The sequence below is a fragment of the Paralichthys olivaceus genome, chromosome 21, assembly GCF_024713975.1.
Source record: "Paralichthys olivaceus isolate ysfri-2021 chromosome 21, ASM2471397v2, whole genome shotgun sequence".
NCBI classification, from domain to species: Eukaryota; Metazoa; Chordata; class Actinopteri; order Pleuronectiformes; family Paralichthyidae; genus Paralichthys; species Paralichthys olivaceus.
The window spans coordinates 11,117,884-11,138,170 of NC_091113.1; the positions used below are offsets into that span (position 1 = coordinate 11,117,884).

Consider the following 20,287-nt stretch of genomic DNA (forward strand, 5'->3'; position numbering starts at 1 on the left):
CTGTGTTGCTCTCTGTAATTCATGAATTATTCACCCACAGTCTCTTCACTTGTGTCAAAGTTGCGATTCCCCTGCATTAGAAAAGCCTCTCTTACACACACACTACACTTATATATATATATATATATATATATATTTCTTTTTATACACTAAAGGTAGGACAGTAATTGTTATTTATATTGTGATGTATTATAGATGACGATCTCGCAGCATGTTGCATATTGCAGCACTGCCGTTATTGTGTTACTATTATTGTTGCGGTCAACATATCATAATAATACCATGCGGTACATTTCCCTGGTGTTCATAATGTGAAAAATAACAGTACAAAACATGCTGTATTAGATCCATAGAGGATTTGATTGGCCATAATCCTGGCAGGTCTCAGTTATTTGTGTGTATACTGCAGTGCCCGTTCTAAACCTACTTGTTAGGAATGGGCTGTGCTGATGGCTTTCTTTCTGAAACTGTAAAAGTGATCTGCAGTAAATGAGCCGTGGGAAGTAAAGAGCGACGGTAGGGCTCAGTCCACAGAACCCTGACGCTGAAACAGCACCAAGCCGCAACTGTTACAGGGCATTGGTCCCCTATTCAAAGTTTATTAATATTGAATGAACCACGTGTACAAATTACACCAAAATCAACGCTGTTCTTTGGACTCTAAACTATACAAATGCCAAATGTAAAGCCGAGAAGATGAACTGTTCTCAAGAAATGCAAGCAGATACAGACAAGAGTTCCTCAGTAATCAGATAGACCTGTGAAGCAAGTCCATTTGAGGCTGTAGACTAAAGTGGATGTGCAGATTGTTGCCCTTTGATATGACCGATCAGACAGTTAGACAGTTCCCGGCCTCTCGCACCAACAGAACAGTGGAAGTACATTGGGTGGAATTTCAAACAAAGGAAACATAGAGGACATTGTGGCTGACCTACTGACATTAACCATTTGGCAACTCTTACCACACACAGAGGAGTTGCATGCAAATATACGACATATCAATGTCAACCATTTTGCAACATAGAGAAGTTACATCAAAATGAGAATTTGAGAAACCTTTATCGTCACTGTTATTGCTCATGTGTTTTTTTCTCCATCACTATATTGCCTCTGGGTGATCACTGCTGTTGTGTTAACGCCGCTGCAGTTACCGGGTTGCAAAATCAATTTCAAAATGCTTTTATTAGTAAAGATCGGAACAGTCTACTCCCTTTTTACTGATGAGTTGAGCTGCGGGGATCCAGTTTAGAGGCCGAGGGGTGATGGTGCTAGGGCGGAGGAGGGAAAAGGGGGAGGGGGCAGCACCTCCCATCACAGATGTTTGGTTGAATTGGACCCCCGGCACAGACCTGCAGCAGTAGATTCTTTTATCTCTGAACTCTTAAACCTTTTCGACTAAAGTGACTGTTAAAGTACGACTAATGGTTGTGATGTTGGAAGAGAAATCTCCTGTATCCCTCGTATCAGATCGGCCCTCCTGATAGACAGATGGCTTATGCATCAGTGCTCAATTTCGGGACCATTCATCTGTCACATATAGATGCTGAAACTCAAACACAGAAAAGTCTTTATCTTGTGTCAGGTAAAGATCCCAGCATGATAACTGTTAAGAGAATAACTGTTGTCTTTTTTATGACCTTGAAACTGCAACCATCTCTTTTTTTTCTTTTCTTTTTTCTGCTGTTTAAGTCATCTCATCTTCTTTCTATAAGCAAATACTCATTTTCCTCACTCTATATAAGACAAGCTTGAATCCATCACGTAACAACCGTTATCTTTATTAACAGCTGTATTTGTGGGGCTAATAACGTAATGCTGGAAGAGAGAGGGAGTGTGTGATGCATGATCCATCCAGAGAGAGAAAGAGATGAAGAGAGAGACAGATGAAGAGAGAGACAGGCTTTTGTTCAGTGAGGTTTTGGTGTCGATGTCTGCTTGGTTGCATAGTGACTGCCTCACATATACACTCAGACCTGGGAGCATGCAAACCTTACCTGGTCAAACAGAGTCTAGACAGTCTGACGCTTAGCCTATGTGCGAACTGAAATATGTATCATCCCTTGTTTATTCACTACAAACACATCAAAGACTCAATATGCGTAGGAAATAAACTGTAGTGTGAGAGAGAAGCCACTGTGAAGTGGGAGTTTAAATGCAAAAAGCACCACGTTGTAAAAATGTATAAACTCAGTGAGGAAGCTTAGATGAATTTTATTTTAAAATCTAAATGTAAATTAGATGTGAAGCCACAACAACAATAGAGTTGAATGTTCTAGTCATGCACCGAACTCTGGTCATTTTCTTGAATTGTTCCTGAGGTGCAGTAAATGACAACACAAAAGTTAAAGTCAGTTGCTCCTGACATTTTCTGAAGCTTTTCCTGCCACTCTGGAAAATGAGTGAGCAAATGTGAGATTACAGCTTGAATATGTCCACAAAAGCGAGCGAGTTGGTGTGTTGATGACACTTCTGACACACCACGAATGCTAAACCTGTGTTGATGTGTAGTAAACAAAAACACAGCAGAAACGATCATGTCATGTCCTGCCTCCTGCAGGCTCTACCCAGGTGCCACCCCTCACCTTAATGTTCTGGACATTTTTTAAATGAGTGTGAGCCAAACAATCTTCTGCTGCTTTCTTCCAGAAAGGCCCCTGAAAATGTCTGAAAAATTGGTTCCGGAGTTCATGTCTGTAAACAGCATGTGCTATGTACAGGGTATTGAGTAAAGCATGACAGCATCTCTGCAGGTTGAGCAAATGTGCACTATTGTTCTGTTATCAGAGCTGCGAAACAGAAAGGACGACAAGTGGAAATGGTGAAAGACGGGAGAGGATAGCTAACGGAATAATGACAGGTTTTTCTGATAAGCTTTGACATGCCAGGCTTCCCAGCAGCCCCTGGCACTCCTGTTCTCACCTCTTCACATGAGCAAGCTCATCTGTCAACTCCTCCTGCACCTTTTTACACGTTTCATGATGGCACTTTCTTTTCCTGATTAAACATGCAAACGCTGATACAAAAGGATCAGTGCCAAGGACCCAAACACACACACACACACACACACACACACACACACACACACTTACATTGTCTATGAAGCTAAGCCTTCACTTTTCAGCAAGGATTTTTGGCAACAAGGAGGGAAAGACAGGAAGAGCTCCAGAGACAGAATGGAGAGAAAATAAGTAAGGGAGGCAGAACAGATCTCTCCATCATGCTGCCAGTGCAGGTGCAGCTTTTGCATTAGCAGGGAGTAAAGAATGTTTTTTAAAAGGTACTGCGAGGCGCAGCAAAAACAAGTTGGATAAATCACTTTTCTCTTTTTCATTCACCCCACAGGGTCACTCTCTGTGTGTGTGTGTTGCCTTTCTTTCTCTGTAGAAGATAAATATATATTTTTTTAAAACATGGTCAAAGTCCGTACAAACATTTTAGCTCCATATCAGAAATAAACGGTCCGCACTTACACAACTGAAAATTATGTATCACATGACCATTCACATACATCGAACTGTTTTATTGTAAACAGTCAGCTGACTTTCACTCTACTGTAGTTGTTACCTTGTTGCAGAAAACACTTGGAACATGGAACAGCAATAGTGAAAAAGAAGAACAAGGATTTCTGTTCTTGGACCAGAGTAGTGTGGTTGCCAAGCATTAACGTAGCAATAATTTTGCGTTATAAAACTAAAACACATCAGTGTGGATGTAGCCTAAGAGTGTGTGTGCAAGGCGAGAAAGTGTGTCAGAGATTGAGCTTGAGAATGCGTGCCAAACCCTGACTTTTGCCATGGCTCGCTGACGTTTTTGTTACTCCTGACACTATAACATATTATGGGGTTTTTTCTTTCCTCTGGCTGTTGCCCATCTCCTTTCACTGCTGAGTGGGAAAACTAATGTAGTTCAGGGGGAGCATGTTAGGTGGAACAATAGCTCAAAAATATTGAATACGGGGTGAAAGGGAGCCTGGGTTTGAATGACAATAGGCCAGAGCTGGGGGTGAGGACTGATGATGGTAGGAGGGGTGGCGAGTCCAGATTGATGATAGATCTCCACTAGTTAAATATTATCAGGCTTCTTTTTTCCATGTATCAACCGACCCCCTCTGCTCCCCCACCCCCTGGTATCACACAGAGAATGGTAAGATGTGGACAGCTAATGATCTGCCCCCCTGAGCCATTCACTTTTTGTATTATCCTATTTACTTACTATTGAGACAGTCTCCGCTCTACAGGCTCACAACACAGATGGTTTGCGTCACCATAGTGACTGCCGAGCTTTGTTTTTATCTGCCCAAAGCCCTTCTGTGCTTTTACTTTGAGAACATTTTCACATCAGATGGATTGCTCGGACAATTAGTCCAACTGCAAATTCAAATTAAGTATTTTTTTTCTGTTAGCTTTCCGATCGTTGACATAAGAGGTCTTTTCCTTAACTTTTTCTCTAAGAAAGTAAAAGGAAGAAAAGAGAAAAGCCTACATCCATACTGATATACTTTTAAATGTTGTTTTAAAACCAAAACAATCTCTGTCCACAGAGGTTATCTGTAGTAGTAATTATCCCCATCCAAACCAACACACTTAAAATCTCATATCATGTGACTATTCTTGGTCACATGATATTCACTGGTCATGTGCATGCCAGTGTACAGGAAGCAGATTGTCTAATCTGCAACCGGTTGCTTGGTTACAGAAAAAACTGCAAACTAGAAACAACAATGGTATGAAGTAGGACGAGGTGGAACTGTTACTGACAATAGATGTTAGCAACACTTTGTATTCAGCGAGTTGTGGCTGATAAGAACCAATCAGGAAGTGGATGCGGGTGAATGTGACATTGTCGCCAAACGTTTTCTGTTTTTGCTACATGCTAAAACACAACCCTGGCATTTCCCACATTCTCTGTTTAGGCCCTTTTGAACTCATGCGTCACCAAGATTGCAAGGAAATGTGTAACATTGTTAAGCAACAGATCTGCATACGCGTATTTTGGCAAATAAGTGATGCTGGTCATGTTTTCAGTACTTCCCTATTATCCACTGTTTGTTTTTGCATTACTTCCTAAATATCAAGGGCAGGGCAAGCCAGGGCCCGAGGGCAAAAGGTTTGATATTGACATCAGTTCACTGAGCACTCTGGGTTTGTTATCTGAGACAAAATGACGAGTCTCTTCCCTGCTGCCTGTGGCTGAGCTGAATGAATACAGAAACAACCACAGCGCAGGGAAAATCTGTGCACCAATAGGGCACTTTTTACTGTCAGGGTTGTCCTCAGCTTTCAGATGAAGCTGACCCATATGGACCTCTGGGACTTGTGGGTAAAAAGGGCTGCCTCTCATCCAATTAACTCCTCTCTTTCATACACATTAATGCACATGCACACACATACACACTGGAGCTGGCGGGTGTGTGGTGGACAGTAACAGAGAGGGTGAGAGCTTTCAGAAAAAGAGCAGCAGCTTCTCCATCTACATTCCCTGCACCCCACTCTTTTGAAATGCTGATGACTCCTCCTCCGTCACCCTCCTCACTCTGCTCCCTTCTCTTTTAATGTGGCATGAGTCATCTATTCCATTAACCCTCCTCCAGCTCCCCTCTGCAGGTTAGAAGGAGGCAGATCCTCCACCCTCGGCCTTCCCCCACCACCATATAAAAGGCAGGCCAACAGGGGCCACAGTAGTGGTGATGGCAGTGGGGGCATTTGTCATGCTCTGAGCCCTCAGTCTGTTGCTATATCCCAGGAGCCTTTGTTGTCCCCAGCTCCCAACTTGCTAAGCAGGGGATTTCACATGTTTCATTAACATTTGAACCAGCTCGGCACTTTGAAACAGCTCACATCGCTTGGCGGGACCGTGCACGAACACGGCCATGCGCGCACTTGAAACATAAAAATCAGGATACCAAAAGCACATGTGCCCAGGAGAGAGCGATCGGCCTTATTAAGATCGAGGGCAAGATCAGAAGTGTGTCACACACACGAGCACACGCGTACACAGCTGTTTCAATGAGTGTTGACATGCACATTCCCCCTGCAGTTATTCAACCTCTGCGTGGTCCGTGGCACACATTCGCTCTTTGTAGTAAGCACAACAATCAGCGTGCCCTGCCCGGCGCTGGTGTTAGGGGCACCACTCAAGTGGAGGTCACTTGCCGAGGCGTTATAATGCTTTGGGCCGGGCACAACAACACTGAGGGCAATCCACTTAAAGCGAACCACCGACCCCACCACCACCTCCTCCTCTGGTATTCCCTCCAGGCCACCCCAAGCATCACACTTCTGAATGGAAAATGGGAAATAGCCCCACTGCAGCACTTCAAAATCTGGACAGAGAAAGCAGCAAGAAGGAGGGTGGGAGAGAGGAAAATACAGTGTTTGGGGGCTGGAGGTGGGGGGAGGGGTCAAGTGAGTGATACAGAGCTGCCTTTCAAACACGGAAACTCGCCACCCAGACAGCAGTGCCCGAGATCTCTGTTAGAGGGAGATGAAACAGTTTGAAACAAGCTACATAAGCAAGAATCAAAGCTTGAAAGATGATGATATAAGATGGCTTTTTTTATTTGTCTCGTCTGTGTCTTGACACTGTCTCATCTGCCTTTACTTTTTGTAAACTCAAACCTAAAACCTTGAGGGCAAGGCTGTGGTCAAGAATATCAATATGGTCAATATGGGAAATGGAATAATAAATGGCATCATACATATAATCAGCCTTTAGCAACAGCAACAGCATCAGAATCAGAAGTACTTTATTAATCCCCGTAGGGAAATTCAAAAAACAGTGGCCCTGTTCAGACCTGGTATTAACATCTGTGATCACAAGTGGTCAGTTCTAAGTTCATCTGTTCACACCTGACATCAAAATGCATCCTGAATCTGTCTCCTGTGACAACTTGTGATTGATGTCACTTCCCCTCTCAACATGCCAGTAATCACGTACGTCATTTCTGTTTAATTTCTCAATTATGTCATTGTTACTCAAACTGAGTTTACAGATGTGTCTGATGACATTCATTTTGTGTGTGTTGGTCTGTGCCTGAGTCACAAGGGGCTAGGATAATCCATCAGCTGCACGTACATCTCTTATGAAGAAAGATTTTATGCATTTGAAAGAAGATACAAATCTTTATACAGTAATCAGTGTTGATATCATGATAAAACAAAAAAGACTGGTTCGTTTTGAAACTCTAGAGGGTTAGAGGTTAGAGGTGTTCAGAGGAGGTCAGCTGAGTAGGCGCTCTTTCATATGTGGGCCGGGACGCATTTGCAGTGAAAAGAATTAGGCCATATGTGTCCCAGACCACCACTGACTGTGTTTTGAGTGATCGGCTCTCAGGATGCATTGAGGATGCATTTTGGTGCATTCAGAACTGAACTTAGCGCTGACTCCTTGTGATCGGATAACTCAGTACGGATGTTAATACCAGGTCTGAACAGGTCAGTGATGGAGATGTGGTCCAAGCACAGAGCTCTGACAGCCTCCACCATCCTCTTCCTGCTTTCCTCTTCACATCCTGTTCTGGACTGTCCCTCCCCCCCTCCTGCAGGAGGTTATCTCAGCCCCTATCAGACTATACTCTATGTTCCCTCTCTGTCCCTCTTGTCTTTCCTAATAGAATTAGTTGAGTGTCCATCCGTATGAACTGAAAATCTCCCTGTCCCTGACAGCTAATGGGGGCCATTCCTGGTACGGGATGACTGATGTAGGGATATCCTTCCTCCAGGGTAACATCCATAGCAATTTTCCCTTGATTTGCTGAGTGATGGACTCAGTGCAAAGGAACATAGACCTAATGATCATTGCTGAGATCGGCGCTCTAACTCAAGGCCGTAGAGTGTGGATGATTACAAGCTATACAATAAGCTATGTCTCCTCCCCCCTCCTCTCTCCCTTTCTCTGCCTGTGCTGAGGTATTTCTAGAATGCCGCCGGCCATGATGGATTTATGAGCAGGCCATACTTTGGTAAACACCGACGGTGGGCAGCTTTGTCCTCCCCCCTGTGATATAGTGAAGGTCCCCATAAAAAATGGGAAAACCAGGTTACGGCCACCATAGAACTGGGCTAAACAATAAAAGGCTTTATGGGCAGATATAGGCCTATACCATAAATGCTGGAATCTGCTGTCGGAGGGACATTAAAGGGATAATGACAGGGGGGGGGAGCTTTCACAAAGATGCCTGCAGGCTCTCAGAGAGCCTTCAAGAAAAAAAAAAAAGACACACGCACAAACACAGATAGCAAAGCACTGAGATCCATAGAACAGTTTAACTTTAGGTCAGGCCGTGTGTGTTTGTGTGTTTATGTAGATCCAGCAGATTGACAGAAAGGATGTGGATGTGGTGTAGCGTTCATCGATAACTGCAGCTTGTTCTCACATCGAAGGGTCGGGCCCTCATTACACGTTGGCTCGCTGTCGGGGAGCACAGCTGTTGGGTTTGGCTGGTGCTGCCTGTACGGTCTGCACAAAACCAGCTGTGCAAACAAACACACTCATACACACACACAGAAACCGTAATGGCAGTGAGGGGAGCCGAGTGGCAACAGACAGGTCGGTAAGCGTTTCAGGTAGCAAACACGCACGTAGACACAGAAGTGAGCAGAGAGTGGTGGGAGGAAGGTGGCTGCTGGGACCATGTTAGTGGTAGAGGTGGGGATGGGAGGGATTAGGGTACTCATCATCACAGTCATGGGATAATGCTGCTAACATGCAGACAGTATGTTTTGTCCCACAGCGTGACAGAGACCTGGACAGATGCAATCGCTATCTTATCGTCCCCTGCTGCCGTTTAAAATAGAACACATTTCTAACTCCTTAAAGCACTTCCTCTCTGAATTTCTCTTCTGCGTCCGTCCCCGCTGTGCTGCGTTATTAGGTCGCTGGGAAGATTTAAGAAAGATAGAAAGCTTTGCGGAGGTTTCCAAATTCTTTATCGTCTGGGCATTAGCCATCTGCTGGCACATGTGCAGGAGAGCTCGGGGGGAGGAGTAGCTTTGTGCGCCTGTGTTTGTGTAGTAGTCGCTAAGGCAGACAGGAACTCTAAAATTAGGCCCAGGCCATTTTAACTCGAACATGTCTGCCCTTATCTTGTCAGGAGATAGCTATTAGCTGAGCCAAGTGTTGTCTGAGCGATACAGCAAGTCTGATCTCTTTTTTCCTTTGCCTCTTTAGGCTGTTTAGTGTTTCCAGGCCAACCAGTGCTCAGTCGACTTTTCCATGACTTATAGACAATTTGATTTCTTGCTGTTTTGATTTGACCGTCCACTCTGATAAAGAACACACTGTACAGAATATACTCATAACCATGGTGAAAGAAAAGATGATTTCCTGAGTCCAGGAACACAAGAATCGAGGGACAGCTGATCGCAGATGTTGGTGGATGGTGTCCAGAATCGGCCTAACATTCAACAAAAGTTCTCCCTCATTAGCTAAACCAAGATCTGCTCTGACTCTGTTTGTGTGTTTACAGAGAAGGCACTCTTCCTCCTCTCTTTTATCACGCACAATAATCCAAATGACATAATGACCTATTGTTTGTTCTAACCTGTCTGCTCATCTCCTTGGGGGAGGAATGGCAGGGGGAGCAGCGTTTACTACTTCCTAACACCCCTGATTGGGCTAAGAAAGAAGGAGAGTGAGGCAGTAAAAATAGTTTGACACCCTCAAGGTCCAGCCAGCAATCTCCTCTCCGCCCTTGCCCATAAAACTCTTTGAATTCCCTCCTAAAAATCTTCCCCTCTCTCCCTCCCCCATCTCTCTGCTAGACTCTTAAGGTCCAGCTTTGCTCCAAATCAAGGACGCGTTTACTGCTCGCTGCATCCCTCTATTGTATTTGTACTTTCATAACCATCTATAATGTGGCCTACAAATAATGTTGAACTATTTTGTAGACTATGTTGTGATACACAATATATATTTTTATTTTAAAACCTGCTCTTAAATGCTCATTTGGTGCATACAAGTGTTATAGTTCTAGTGTGTCTGCATTAAAACAGTCTTATTTTTTATTCATTACTGATTTCTATTTTATTCATTCTAAAGTTGCCTGCAAAAGAGGAAGATCTCAACCAATGTAATTGTAACAAAACAGCTCTTGATCAAATTCAATCCAGGAGTTACACATACGCTTTTAAATGAAAATATATAATGTAAATGAATAATTACATATAAGTAATTTTTTGATATCTTTCTCTGGGTTTCTTAAAAGCCATAATTGTAAATGGCTCCGTTGAGACCTGAGTGATCCCCTCATGTTGATTCTGTATTTTTACAGAATACTTAGTTGTAGGGCTGTGTGAGTCTCAGTAATTCGCTCAGCCCCTCCTGACACTGTCTTTCTCTCTCTCTCTCTCTCTCTCACACACACACACACACCAATAAACAAACACATTGAAAGCAGACCCATCTGTAGACTATAAAATCTGTATCATTTGGTCTGTGTGATCACAAATGCAGATTTATCTGTATATCGAGCAGGGGCATGACATCTGATTACAAGTTGTCACAGGAGATGCTTTCTAATGCCAGGTGTGGACTGACGTACTTGGAGCTGTCCACTTGTGATCGGATCACTTTAGATGGATGTAAATACCAGGTATTAACAGGGCCTTTGTTGAGCTTGAGCGCTATGTAACTAGGCCCACAGGCCTACATGGTGCCATTATTTATTTTTCTTTCAAAGATGTTAAAAGCCTATGTGTGCTGTTGCCTTGTTTGAAGAAATGTGTTTCGTTAACCGCTAAAGAATATAAATAAGAAGGTTTTAATGCAGTCACATGCTTATTCAACAGTTTGTGCATGAAAGGGAAATGTGGACATTGCAGGCCTTCTTTTGTAGTGGGTAGCATTTCAAACCATGAAAGAAATATGTGGTACTTCTACCTTTTGTGGCAATGACTTTGCAGTATATTTTGCATTTAACTGTTGTTCTTGCTTATGACACACAAACCACTGGCAGACGGTGGTTAAGGTGCTATGTGCACCGTTGCTGAACACAGAACAAAACAAGACAGGAACTCACAATGTCCGGAAAATTGTCCTGGTCAGACACATTCACAACAACAGAAAACTGTCCAAATCATTCAGGTGAGGGACGGTGCCTGGCATGCAGGAGGTGTAAATTCTCTTGCAGAAGTACATTGATACCAGCACTGGCCTTTATTACCACAAGTTCTCTAATCTCCAATTTTACATTTTTTTATCTCCTCTTTTTCATACTGATATTTAAATTCAGTTCTGTATCTGTCACATGTCAGCAACACACCAAATCGCTTTCCTGTTGTATTCTCACGTGGACTCACTCTGACTTGACCATTTGTGTTCTCTCAAAAAATAGCCCCTCAGGAAAATTCAGTGCATGTATGAGAGCAGCTTATATGTCACACAGGAGAGTGTAGGTGGGTGGGTGAGTGTGTGTTAAGTAAATGTATCTAAATTTTAAGTTTATGTCTGAGAGGGAAAGAGCTGTAGGAGAGAGCCAAATAGCTCAAAACCCTCATGTGACAATTTGTACTCAATGTGTGCGATGTAGTCATTTGCAACATATCACATACCTCATGCTTTTATAAATTAAATCCTGAGAGGCCTCCACATATGAATGTTGCCAAAATCAGGCCCCCGGTTGGTTTACATCAACTTTATGCAACAAAACTTAATTTTAAGTCTCGAGCCACAAAAGTAAGACTGTCCTCATGGTGACAAGTTAAGGGATTGAGACACAATCTCATTCTCTGTGGCTTTGTATGCATGCCAGAGTACTTTTCCATGTTCTCAGCAGTGTGGCGCTTATTGATGCTGGAGCAAGAACAGCCACCTGGACAAGTGTATTAATGTGGGCTGAACCTCCCGTGACTCTCGTCGTGAAAATGCAACAGAGACCTTTAGATCACACTCACTCCTCCTAAATTTACAGCACCAATTGTCATGTGTGTTGTATGTCTTGTTATGTGAGCACAGTGACGAGCAACTCTCATGTACAGACTGGACACCATCTGGCACTAAAGCAGTGCTCTTTTTTTCCACTTATGTAATGGCGTACACCTAATTCCCAAACTGTCTGGCCTGAGGAGCCCTCTGTTCCCCTTTCTCTCCTCCTGTGAAATAAAAAAAAACATTTATTTAATCTTAGGCGCCTTGATATATTAGGTTTTATTAAGCGAGACGAAGTGACTTTAAAAAAAAGCAAATGGGAGAAAGCTGATGTGGGAAAGGGACGTTTTTCAGGTCTAATCTTGTATTCTTCCCTCCCCCTCTCAATAAGCAATGATCAGCAATCCGTTATCTCTTAGCTTGTTTTATGCAATCACAGGGTATTACCCGAGGATGAATGCTCCCCCCTTGGAGAAGAAAACAGAGCCTGGAAAATTAGCATTTTCTGACAGCCATTACTCATAGGGCTAATCCTGTCAAGGAATGTGTGGCTGTGCTATCAGCGCAGGCAAGGGGTCGCCACGGCCCAGGCCTGCACACTGGGCTCTTATCAGGCAGGGTAAACACACAGGGGTCTGCATTAAATAAGTGTCACAGTCAGTGGGAGCGGAGCAGGCCAACCCCCCCTCGGCTCCACACAGATAATCCCTCTCAAAAACGGTGTTGGTCAGACCCAGCTGTGGCCTGTGGATCAGGTACAGGCAACGTGGGGGAGGAGAGGCATTCACGGAGATGGGCACATTACAACACGAGTCACACTGGTTTTTGGTCGTGTCATGCAGATGTGTTTGAAAAGGCACAATGAGATGCCACACCAGTAGAAAAATTCTTCAAATTCCACATCCATTATAGACAGCTGAACGATCATAGACACCGCCCTCTCCTCCTCTTGACCTTGTCTCAGGCTTCCGATGCAGTCATGATTAAATATACTGGATATGTTCAGATGTGGGCTTCTATTTTAAGAGGTCGAATTCAACATTTTTTTCACATAATATGTGATAAATCCTAACAAAATTACATCCAGTGGTTTGTCCTTAATCTCTACCACTGCAGGCAACTTGAGGTCAATGTTTATGGAAAGCTGCCTGTCACCACCACAACACCAGACATGATGTTTGAAAGTGTTTTCTGTGTGCCACTATATTCTCTCTGCATTGATTTTTGCATCAGTGAATCATACATACCATACGTTTGCGCTGTGTTAGCTCTGGCACGGCGTCACAGATGTCACAGCTGCATGTTGCCATAACAAGCTGCAACAATGTTGCATGGAATGCTGCAGAGTAAAGGTGGAGTAACCTTTTAAAAGAAGGCGATGCAGCTCTGAGGCAGAACAACTTCCTAGACTTTCTTGCAGCTGTAACTACACTGTGGGAAAAGTTAAGTGTCACTTACCATGACTGGGTGACTTTGCTTTTGTTGCTTTGTGTGTGCCGGGTGAACTGAGGCGCCTCTCTGGGCCGCACTGGGGTGAAATGGTGTTACACTGAGAGTGTACAAGGTGGGAAATCTTGAATAATGTGGGATGAGAGCGAGCCAGAGAGGCGAATCCGAGTCAGCCAGTGGGTCACCAGGAGGTGAGGCTGCCTACTTCCCTGGGTTCAGGAAAAGTTCAGCTGCATAGCATTAGGCAAATTAGGGAGACAGCGGCTGGGGGAGAAAAAAATCAAGGGGTAGGGACTGATGAGAGCATGGGGGAGAGGGTCGAATTAGAAGGAGGAGCCCAAATAAAGAGTGTGAACATAGAGAGAACTTCCAGGAAAAAAAGAGGGGGGGAGATACAGTGTGATGCAGCATTCATTATGCTCATGAACTCTGTGTAAAGATATGAAAGACTCATTACTGAGCTTATATAACTTAATCGTGTCCTCAAATGCATTCCTATTTAAAGTCCCCGCACCTAAATTTGAGGGAGGCCCCCCCCCCACCCCTCATCACAGTCCCATGCACGGCCTGTGTGTGGAGAGAGGGAGATCCACGGTGACGTCCCTGAAGGGGTTAAACGGAGGAGGGGCCACGCATGAAAGGAGATCGAGGGAAGGCAAGAGCAGAGGAAAAAGAGAGCCTGGTGGAGGTGGAGCTAAATCCCTCAGCTGCTGAGCCTTGTCACATTTCTGCAGAACATGATAGCCGCTCGGTTTGGTGCGGGAATGATTTAGCCTCCTCTCGCTCTCCCCCAAACACAAATATCGGCGGCGGTGCTGCGCGTTTCGTGCGGAGCTGGATGTCAGGGAGCGGGGCTGTGACCGAGGGCAGCTGCCGGTCGTTGTAGCCTGGCGCACGGAGGGAGGGAGACCGCTTACTCCGCGGAGCTGACGGGAGTCCACCCACGGCGGGCGCAAACGGGACGACCGAGCGCAACCCAAAGGAGAAACTGCAACCAGGGCGGAATTCCCTGTCTGATATCTGCGCCTTCTCATCCATCGATCGTTCGTTTTTCTTTTCGACTTTGGAGATTTCTCTTTCTCTTTTTTATTCCCTGGGATTTAATTGGCGGCTTGTAGTGGATTCCAGCCCCAAATGTTGCCGTGTGCGTGCGTCCTGAGCAAGGCCGACAGGAGCGAGATATTCTGCTGAAGTTATCCAGGGTCGTTTAAGATTTAATTTTAATATTTTTTTTATTTTTATTTCCCCGTGCAGTCGTGTCCCTGCGTCGGACACCATGCTGCAGACTGTCCCCTTGAATCATGTTTTCAAATTGAGCGCAGCAGATTAGGTTCTTTCCAGACACTGATCCTCCTCCTCCTCCTCGGTGCGCTCTTTTGATCAATACAGCTCGGTAAGAAGATGCCAAATGTTCAGATGTCCCCGCTGTGTTTGGATTTACCACTTTTCCTTCGATTTTAATGCAGTTTACCCTCCGTTTGTCCCCAGTCACTTTCTACCTCTTGCTGGCGGACAGCTGAAAACCAACCAGGCTCGTGCGTTGTCGTCCACACGCCACTGTTATAGTTGGTTGTGTTTTTTTTTTTTTTTGCAAATAACCCCCTGCTGTCGTCCTGCGTCGTATGATGTATGAGAGTGTGGACGTTGTGGGACTGAATCCCAGCCCGAACCCGTTTTTAATGATGGATTATTACAACCAGAGCAGAGGATGCTTGATCCCGGAGAAAGGACTGGTGCCCGGTGCGCCCCATCCTTACAGCACGTCCATCAGGAACCAGCACTGGAACGGCTCCAATCACTGTAGGTGCCTCCTCAACTTCATTTCACTAATTGGTGCTCGAGTTAAAACCACTATGTCCTCGCTTATAGGTGCATATTCTCCCTGCTATACAAAAAAAGATTTTGCTAATTCAACCAGGCCACAGAATCCTTCAGATAAGGCCTTTAGTTCCGTGTTATTTCAATCATTTAAAGCCCATAACGTGCTCCAAACAGCGCTGCATGTTCCCACCATCATTGAGCTTCATATCTGCATAATATATACTTGACCCACTTTCAGTTCCCCCTCTTCTCTGCGCCCAGGTTGGGTTTTTCTTCCTATTCGGAGGAAAACCTCTGTGTGACTGCGGCGCTCTGATCCAGGCCACGTTATCCAAAGCTTTTTGTGTTCCTAAAATATGCGCTAAATACAAACAAGCTTTTGCAAGCCATGCCAGCGTTAATCAGATCAAACTTTCCTGCCAGTTCTATCCCTCGGCTCCCCTGGTTAATCTGGATAGCTGAACCCACAGTTTCCTGGGCAGCCGCGGCCTTTTAAACAGAACTGTCTTGTCCATTTGATGCTCTAATCAGGTCCTTGCGCGAATTAAATGTATTTTTAAACGAGTGATTAATGTTAAGTCAAGCTGAAGAAACAATTCTAACAGTGTGTTGTGAGAATTCATTTCAAATTGTAGTGTTTAAGTCATATATTTCACCCATTTTTTTGCTGTGTCACACATTATAATATTGGAAGAAATATTTAAACTCATAAGCTTAAAATAATTTTGGGTGGCTGATGTGCCCATCAGTGATGTCTAAAAATAGCACGGTGGTTTATAAATCTCAGTAAGACTTGGATTGGATAAGTGATTTGGTGTGCACATGTCCTTCTTTGGTGTGTAGTTTTCCACCCCCTGCCCAGCCAGGGGATCTCAGGTCTCAGATCTCAGGCTCACTGTTACTGTATCTGCTGCAAAAAGCGAGAGTTTTATTGCAACAACAAAGTATCACAGAGGCCTTCCTCGTTCTTAACCTCAAAGGAGCTGCACTGCACAAAGCTCGGAGCAGGCCTTTATAGAAGAGATGGCTCTGTTGTCTTTCACAGCTGAAGGAGCGTAAAAAGGCAGGAATCTCCACAGGCTCTTAAGGGCCAATTTCCTCCTCGTCTCCAGACTATAGAAACACGTGACAAAGGGAAACTTAAACAGGAATTTCTGATGTTTGGCAGTAACAACAAAAGCGTGCAAAAAATGGTCATGTTTGCGCTGCAGTCTTTCTCTCTCTCTCTCCCTCGCTTTCTCTTTTATTACGCCGCTTGTTTTTCAAAGTCAGATGAGATTAGAAATTCCTCTCGACTAATGGGACAATTCGCATAGATATTTGTTCAAAGCAGATATCTTGCAAGCTTGATAATATTTATCAAACTGGCTCACTTAAGAGCTCTAGTGGCAGCATTGATTCAAACCATGTGAGCTCGTCCGAGAGAGACTTTGTGTGTGTTTGGTGGGGGGAGATGTAGGCCCAGGAAAAGATCTCTGATCCCTCACTCGACTCCACATTGTTTTGCTCAGCGGCAGGGTTGTAGGTTGGGAGGCTCGGTGGGTGAATGGTGGTGGCATATCTGCTCTTTGCCTTACTGCTTGAATGTAATGAAAAATTTAGTGCACAACCAGAGAGCAGTGGCAGTAGGGGGTTGTAGAGTAGAGAGAGAGGCACAACATCCGTTAGTGTCATCACGTGGCTCGGAGGCTTATTGGATCACAGGGGCAGAAAACAACACAACAGGCAAAACGGAGCAAGATTTTGGTTTTTCACCCCTTGTTCTTAAGCAGGATTCCAAACCAGCCAGGCTCAAAAGCATGAGGCAATCCCAAAAGCATCTGCTGGCTTTATCTTTTCCTGGTCTTTTTTTCCTTATAATACTAACTTCACACAGACAGTGGTCTCATGGTGTCTCATCCTCTGCACGTGGGTTTAGAAACAGATTGCTAGTGGAGTTTAAATTATTTTTATTTTAACCTCCTCAGTGCTTTTCCTTTTTGGTCCTTTTTTAACCTCTCCACGTTGGATCTAACTATTCATTATAGGCTTTGCAGACGAGCTCTCTGGCTCTTAGAGTGCACTCAGTGACATCCTCGCCTCAGTCAATCTGGCCTAAAACAGCCTCCCGAACCCATTAAATGGCCGGGCACACATCCAGATCATATGGCGGCTTCATCCCTGACTTTAGTAGCTCCTTAAAGATGCTGCAACTGTAGTTGTGTGGCTATTTTCATGCTGCTGTTTTCTGCACATTTGCTTAGCCACACGCAGTGTCAGCAAGCCACCTGTAATCCAGTTATATTCAGAGAAACAATGCTGAATCTTTATGGTGAAAAGGCCCTGGCCCTGCAGATTAAACACACTTGATTTTTCACTGAGCGCCTGTCAGAATCTTTACAGCAATTATGGGCTCATGCATGAAAGAATGTGCATGGCCTTGTTCACATGACTGTCACACACTAAAAAATGGGGGTATGAAGGAAAGAGGGATTGCATGGTGCGCTCAAACACTCACTAGCATACAGGTTTCTTGCTCTTTTGTTTTTTTCCCAGGCTCTACAGTACGCAAGAAAGTGGTCTTTTTGGGGGTCCCCAAAGAGAGAAGCAAAGAGAAGCCAGCTTTAACTGGTTTGTCTTCAGAAGACAGGGCATGCCAAGTGGGCTATTGGACATTGAGTGTCTGTGGGTTCAGCAACTGGTAGCTTAATCTGACTCATGGTATTTAAGTACATAATTCCTTTTGCCTAGCAAGAAAAACCAGATGGTATTTTATTGTTTTTCACTGCAATGGGCTGTAAAAGCAGGAGCAATTTTGGGCAATGAGTGGATTTTTGTGCAAAGAAAAAAAACATGAAAGTTTGAGCTTTCCCGGTGAAGCGTAAACCCATGTGGTTTCTCTTTTGGCCTTTTGAGAGGCTGCAGCATCCGACAGCACAACAAGAGCATGTTTATGCTGTTAGGCAGCAACATGGAAAACTGTGGGTGATGCGTTTGGACTTTGTGCAGGCCAGCAGATTGGTGTTGGCCTTGCGAAAGAACTGAGTATATCACTTCCTCCCCCTCTTTATTTATATATGCAGATCTTATTTGGCAAGTGTGTGCTGAGAATTGGGAAAAACACGAACAACGTTGAATAAACAGAGAGGGGCCTGTCCTGTCCCGGAACAGACTTGGCTTGAGTACTGTCATTTTCTGACAGTGAAGGGGGGTTGCTGTTGTAAACAGCAGGAGAAGGGTCACCTATGAGTGCAGAACATTGAGTACCACATTTATTTTCTTGATCAATCCACTCAGGATTTCTTGGCAAAGCTGCTTACAACTTCAGTAAAATTACAGCTTGTGACTTGGTTGACCTGAAGCAGTAATTCAAATCCCAGTTCTTAATACACTGCAGTGTTTGTACTTTATGTCAATTCCCTGTCCCTGAGCATTATAACATTTTTTGCATTCATGAACATCAGTGGTTTATGGACAGACGGATGAGAGATTCCTCCTGGGATTTTGTTGATCCCAACTTGATGGAACTGGCAGGATGGATGGACAGCATTTAGGCAAGGTCCCCTGTTCAAGGGAAGCGTCAAGCAGGCTTTGTATTGCACCACATCAGCCTCACCCCTTTCAGCCATTGGCGACAGTGATTTAGTACCCTGAGCGCCTGGAACGCTACAGCAAAGTGTGTTTGCGTGCGTGCGTGTGTGTGTGTGTGAGAGAGCCGTGTGTCCACAGAAACACGTCTGCTTTCACCTTCAGGTGAACATCAATAACACATTTTGTCATCAAGGTATGTTTGTAATGTCAAAGGGTGAAGGGAGTTCAGCGCCGCTGCCGCCACTCTCCCGGGAAAGGCCGCAGGGCAGCATTTCACAACCTGCCATCACTCGCTCCCAAAATGGCAGCGGGCCACCACCCGCCAGTGCAGTTGCTGCCGATTTAAATGCAATTCATCGTTTACTAAATAGAGATGCCCTCGGACATGGATGTTCACCATGGCACAAGGTTAACAGGAGCAACAGACGGACCTGTTTTTGTTTGATAGTGATCGTCGTTTCAAAGCATAATAAGTGGGTGTGGTCCATCACCTCGAACACTGGCGGAACAACTGCCTTTTGGACACACAAACAATGCTATAGCTGACTAGCACGTTTATTTTCTCCTAGGGTTGACATATTGCAATGTCATTCCATATTGAGCATGTCAGAAATTCAGCATACTTTTGTTGGGGCAGTTTTTTTTTGTGTACACATGAACACATGCTCAAACCCACTGATGGGCCCCAGCTTGTTTGTAGAGAGAATTAGCCGGAGGCATCAGTCAGAGAGTACTGTACGCTGTACAGTTTGGTTTGACGCTAAATCCCCAAACAAGGGACAGTGTACACTGCAGAGCTCAATTTGATGAACAAAGCAGGGGAGGCATAAAAGATCCAGGCGGTGTCATTGATTCATCAGGGCTTAAAGAAGGCAGCTGATTGCAGACATTGTCAAAATAGGGTCATAATCTCACTATCAATAATTGCATTCTCCTCTGTTACATAGTGTGTGCACTTGCTCACATACACACACTATGCTCACATACACACTATATATATATATATATATATATATATACACACACACACACACACAGGATTGGGGGGGAAACACTTCAGGTTAAAGGGAGGTTCTACCCTTTAAAATATTCATAGCTTCTTCATTTAAATCAATTCGGCTCTACGGGGGCAGTCAAGCATCAACTGTCAGAAATTGAGCTGGGCCTGTTGTAATCACTTCTTTACTTATCTCTACAGATGGCTTGTTCGCTATGGGCTCTGCATGGCTAGCTCAGCAGCACATTGAGAGGGGCTCTCTCTGTCTCTCCCCCCTTCCCATCTCGCAGCTCTATCTCCCATGTTTCATCCCCACTCTCTCATAATAGAGCACACATAAATTCATCTGGGTATTGAACCAGGGACATTCATCACCCTAGAATTCATCTGCGAGCCATTTTCATTCCCAAAGTGTCTCCTTTCTCTCCCCCACTTTATCTCTATCTCCCTCTCTGTTTCCCATCTCCATGGTGGCATTCTCCACATGGCAAGCCCGAGCAGGGCAGTCAGTGTCACGATTAATCTTTAATGCTCGCCTGCCCTAATTTTTCCTCATATTTTACAAGATTTCCTGCCCTCCAACCC

General features: G+C 44.5%; 1 protein-coding gene and 1 long non-coding RNA gene across 11 annotated transcripts in view; one reads left to right on the forward strand and one right to left on the reverse strand.

The window, feature by feature from the left end:
• Positions 1–20,287, forward strand: part of raraa (retinoic acid receptor, alpha a) — a 140,103-nt gene that overhangs the window by 87,913 nt on the left and 31,903 nt on the right. The window contains exon 1 of one of the 10 annotated variants that reach the window (XM_069517095.1): positions 13,978–15,114. The exons of 8 other annotated variants lie outside the window; for them this stretch is intronic. In XM_069517095.1, coding sequence (XP_069373196.1) covers positions 14,937–15,114 — 178 coding nt within the window. In that variant the 5' untranslated portion in view covers positions 13,978–14,936. Of the gene's footprint in view, positions 1–13,977; positions 15,115–20,287 lie in introns of those variants that run through there. One more of the 10 variants, XM_069517093.1, reaches the window with a different exon arrangement.
• On the reverse strand, positions 11,959–13,457 carry LOC109644346 (uncharacterized). The gene is made up of 3 exons (XR_002203804.2): positions 13,324–13,457; positions 13,113–13,204; positions 11,959–12,089 (listed from the first exon to the last, which is right to left on the reverse strand). It is a non-coding gene; the product is annotated as an uncharacterized lncRNA (long non-coding RNA).